This window comes from Triticum dicoccoides, chromosome 2B (assembly GCF_002162155.2).
Source record: "Triticum dicoccoides isolate Atlit2015 ecotype Zavitan chromosome 2B, WEW_v2.0, whole genome shotgun sequence".
Classification (NCBI taxonomy): Eukaryota; Viridiplantae; Streptophyta; class Magnoliopsida; order Poales; family Poaceae; genus Triticum; species Triticum dicoccoides.
In genome coordinates this window covers 80,620,098-80,624,671 of record NC_041383.1, presented here as the reverse complement: position 1 = coordinate 80,624,671, position 4,574 = coordinate 80,620,098, and the positions used below count along the sequence as shown (strand labels likewise).

The following is a 4,574-nucleotide window of genomic DNA, read 5'->3' as shown; positions in this document are numbered from 1 at the left end:
GGCCATCAAAAGCAAATATTTTATCACACAATTTAGAGTCTTCAAGGCCAAAAGTTGACTCAACATGCACATCCATCTTAATGATCCAGCACCCCACATCAAAAGTTGACTGCAGTGGACATTCTACTGACAATCAATGAGATAGATGTGAAATAGACACTCCCATTATTTATAATAAACTTCTATACTTACTGATAAATCATTTTTATAATATCACAACCATAGTTAATGTACTTTGGTAGGTAATTTGTGATATTAAATAATTGATAATTATGGTAAATATTAAGAACGGTCTTGCTTAACATAGATGTTGTGTGCTAAATTTGAAATGTGTTCCTAATGGAAGTTACGTTATCTTTGTTTTCTTTCGCTACATTAAGGCCTAAAAGATATTTAAAATTAATCTCCATAAATGTGAGAACAATAAAAACACACAATTGTATTCTTTTGCAAATTTATTTCTTATACTGACATGGACATAATGTATATATCTATTTATGTATCTTCAAGTATCGTGGTAGAGATCTCTGGAGCACATTGTCTAAAAATATATCTTGATACGTTTTATAGTTTATATAAATAAGAAAATTCAAGAGCATATAATTATTTACAGGAGCTCATCATTAGCATGTTGAATTATCCTTTCTAGATTAAATGTGTCTCACATGTCCATCCGGTTCAAGAATCCAATGATACATACATATGGTCTAAGAAATATCTTGATATTGGGCCGTGGTACTCCAGTGTGGCGCGAGTGTGTCTTCGGGCGAAAGCTTAGCACTTTGGCGCCGACAGCGGCGATGCCAGTGGGTGTCGTGTCCCTCTTGGGGGCATCGTTGTGGTATCTCCCCCCGTGTCAGGGCTCCGGATGAATACCCTTGACCGTGTCTTCGGTCTCGACGGCGGCGGCATGTTGCGTCATCACCCTCTTGGGGGCGGCATCGTGGAGCTTAGGCGCCCTCCGGTTGCGTTTCTTCGCCATCCGCGGGCGAGCTCGGATCCTATCTCGAAGCTCCTTCAGCTCTGGTTTGGGGCGGTGCCGACAGCTTCCTATCCTTTACACGTGACGTCGAGAGCATCGCTCTCATTGTATGCAGGCAGGATTGGTGCTCCACAATCTGGAACGAGAGAGCAGGGGTGCCCTCTCCGGCGACAACTTGGTGTGTGTGTTGCATTGACGTCTGGTGGTTTCTCATGGAGGCGTAGTCTCTCTTCTCGTTAGTAGCCTCGGGTGTGTCTCGGTGGAGTGTGGGCACACTTGTAATCTTGTTCTATTTTTAAACTACTTTGTAAGAGGTTTCTATCATCACTTTGTATCGATTCGGTCATGCTGCTTTGTATATAAAATGGGACAAAAGCCTTTTTCGATATTACAACACATGTTTACTAAGATTTTGGACCAAACCGGGCCAAGCAGGCCCATGCATGGCCTGCATCACCGTGCTGGTTGTGCCGCCCATTTTCTCTATTTTAGGCCCAACCCGGCCCATTTACATTGTGTCGTGCCATGGCGGTCGGGTTTCGTGCCAGCCCATAAAAGCCCAGCCCACGTCCCAAATGAATCCGTCCATGAATATAGCTTACTTGAAGTCTAACAGCGTACGTGCACTGATGCACATGATTTGATTGGTTTGCAGTGAACTAACACTCAGAGGATAAGTAGGTCGTGCGATGTCGCGACTCATGACACTGGGTTGGCCTACCTGATATTTGTCCGGTGGCATGGTACAAAACACAGCTAGCTAGCGTTTGTTGTGTTGTTGCCTGGAGCCGGAGGAATTGGATCCTTTTCAATTTAATTAAAGGACATTTATATGTGTGCACCTAACTCGAACCCACTACTCAAATTTACTCTTAATTTTTTATGTGCCCAAATTTGTCCCTGAAAAGCATTTTAGGTCACAAGAATGCCCTTTCATCTGGTCAAAGTTGTTTGACTGAAACTTTGAAAATTCATAGCAAATTCATATGAACTCAGGCGAATGCAAAATAGGATATAAAAATGTTCATAAAAACATCACCCAAATGCACATGTCATTTACGTTCATGGCAAATACACAATATTCCTTTGCCTATTACAGATTGGCTTATCATAAATTGAGAACCTTTTATACTAGGGTAAGAACCTAACGATTTTCCGTAGCTTGTAAATGCATTTTGTAGGCAGTCGTTGAGTAGCCGCAATGCGACGTGCGGTACAAAACCGTATTCCGTACGTATTAACATGACGCGGTGCACAAGCATGAAGCATGCGCAGTACGAAGGTACGGTGGTACCTCCTCCTGCTCTCGGGGACCGCCCGTGCGGTGCTCTGTCACCTCACCGGACGCTCGTGGGTGCGGGGTGTCGTCGTGTCGTTGCACTGCCTGGAGGTCAATGGCTACATGTCAGCCGTTTGCCACGAGCCGTCACATGAGCCAGCACCTGCATGCGCGCATGGAGCAGAGCGCTCACCTTCTGGCCCCAACACTGGCAAGGCCCAAGCTCACCACCAAGGCCGAGGAGCTCCCCGAAGCTGTCGTCGTCTAGGATGCGGGTGCCGCCATGGCCGGCTTCGTGGGCCTCCTCCGCCAGCTCGGGGACCTCGCACAGTACGTTGCTCCTGTCCCTCCTTCCCTCCGTCCGACCGCATACTGCAACTACACGAGTTCAGTTTCCCCATTGCTTTCTATACGTGCGTGCGGCTCCTGAACCTGATCTTCTGCAGGCTCGCCGCGGAGGTGTTCCAAGGCCTGCACGACCAGGCCACGGCGGTGTCCGCTCGGGCGGGCGGCCTCGCGCTGGGGGCGGGGCGCCTGGAGGCGGAGCTGCCGCTCTTAGAGGAGCGCTTCCGTCGTCGTCGGAATAGACGGCCCTGCTTCGTGCAGCACAACGTCGCCATTGCTTCAGAAGTTCCGTGTCGCGTCGCAGGCCATGGTGTCGATCGGCCGGTGATTTTGGTGGGAGGAACAAGGCCGTGCTCCATCGAAGAGCACATCCAGCGCTGCCGCAGGCCTCCGCAGCTGTCCATTCTGGACAAGTATTAACACTTTTTCTTTACCAAAAATTAAGCAGCTCAAAAAGGATTATTTTTTCCTGGTTAATTTGGGCTTGTTTTGGGTGCAGGTATGATGCTGGTGGCGAGGGAGCGTGCTTGAAGAGAGATACACCGACCCCTCCTTCTTCAGAGCCCACTCTGCACAGCATGAATCAGACCTTCAGAGTTCAGACAACCATTCCAAACCTCCTGCCAAGGAAGCCCACCATAACAAATACTCCAAGTAACACTTCTTAACTTTCCCTATCTCACTTCTCCCTTCTTTCCACTTCTCCTTCTAGGTGTTTTAGCATCCAAATTAACCTGACATTTGAACCTCCTGTAGATTTAAAACAGGCGCGTTGTCCGATATGCTCCAACAACTTAAATATCGTCACATGATCAGAATAAAGAGGCGTCAAAAGCACAACTTTCAGAATCAGGGTTCGTCACAAGATGAAGCATCTGAAGCACGCGTTTTGTCTTCAGCTGATTCGCCTGAAACATCAAACTCCGAAGCGCCATGCCCTGCAGTACCAGCGAACAAGGAGAGGAGCAGTGACCTCGCTGAGAGGACCAGTTCGTTCGGGGCATGGCTCTCTCCAAGTGCAGCCTGCTGTACTGATGCGTGTGAAAACACACCAGACAATACTGATGGATCTGCCAGCCATGGCGCAAACAAGGCCGACGAGAATGCCAACAATGCGACAAATTCTCGTAGCGCCCTTGTCGACTTCATCGCCTCAAGGGTCCAAAGCTCGCCGAGGAAGCTATCTGTCAAGAAGCACAGTGACCCGTTAACAGAATCCTTCCGGAACATGGCTAAGAAGCTGCTGCTTGAGTATGAATCGGCAGAGAATTTTCGTAACAGCAATCTAGTGGCATTCTAAAGACGTGCCAGATCCAGATGAAGTAGCATTTTACAGCAAAAGCACCAAGGACACTCACCAAGAGGCGGTGACCTCGGAGCAATCCGACGATCCTTGTGAATAACCTTGTCCGCCAGCTAGCATCGATGAAGAAGCAAGCGGTGGTATCAGCGGTCACAACCCGAAAAGGGACCAATCAGTGTATCTTGGCTACCAATCCGGTATTCAGCTGTGATGCTTCTGTGCATGGTTTTCACCTTCAGTTTCAGAAAAAAAATCAGCACAAACCAAAATTCAACTGTGATCCTTATGTTTTCGGTTTGCATTTCAGCCAAAGGGCTGAAATATTCACTTGAATTCAATTCAATATTTGAATTTTTAAAAGCATTTAAAAATTATTTGAATTCATGTGTATTACTAAAATATTTTGACCAAGGTAAATAATTAAGTGTCTACTGAAATTCGTGAAATTCAGTGAATTTCATCGAAATCTCACTGAAAGTGAAAACCATGTTCTGTGTCAGACAGTGAACAGTGTCATTAACATGGACTGCATACACCTTCAGGCCCTGCTTTATACAGAAAGCACAACTGTCGACAACATCCTGATGCGATTATCAGCTACATAGTGCAAGCAAAAAACAAAAACTTCATGGTGAGAGGCATTTTGGTTGCCACATTTCTCGTCC

The 4,574-nt window shown here is 46.7% G+C and overlaps 1 protein-coding gene across 1 annotated transcript; it reads left to right on the top strand.

Moving 5' to 3' along the window:
- Nucleotides 1-2,544: 2,544 nt before the first annotated feature.
- LOC119360519 (protein SCAR2-like) lies at nucleotides 2,545-4,221 on the top strand. Its single transcript, XM_037626124.1, has 4 exons — nucleotides 2,545-2,591; nucleotides 2,708-3,019; nucleotides 3,106-3,260; nucleotides 3,363-4,221. Exons 1-4 carry the CDS (start codon nucleotides 2,545-2,547, stop codon nucleotides 3,416-3,418), a joined length of 570 nt encoding a protein of 189 aa, XP_037482021.1. The 3' UTR covers nucleotides 3,419-4,221.
- The last annotated feature ends 353 nt before the right edge of the window (nucleotides 4,222-4,574 follow it).

Coding starts and splice junctions, on each gene's coding strand:
- LOC119360519 (XM_037626124.1), top strand. CDS start 2,545: ATGGCCGGCTTCGTGGGCCTCCTCCGCCAGCTCGGGGACCTCGCACA. Junction 3,020..3,105: donor CAGCTGTCCATTCTGGACAA/GTATTAACACTT, acceptor TTTTGGGTGCAG/GTATGATGCTGGTGGCGAGG. Junction 3,261..3,362: donor CACCATAACAAATACTCCAA/GTAACACTTCTT, acceptor AACCTCCTGTAG/ATTTAAAACAGGCGCGTTGT.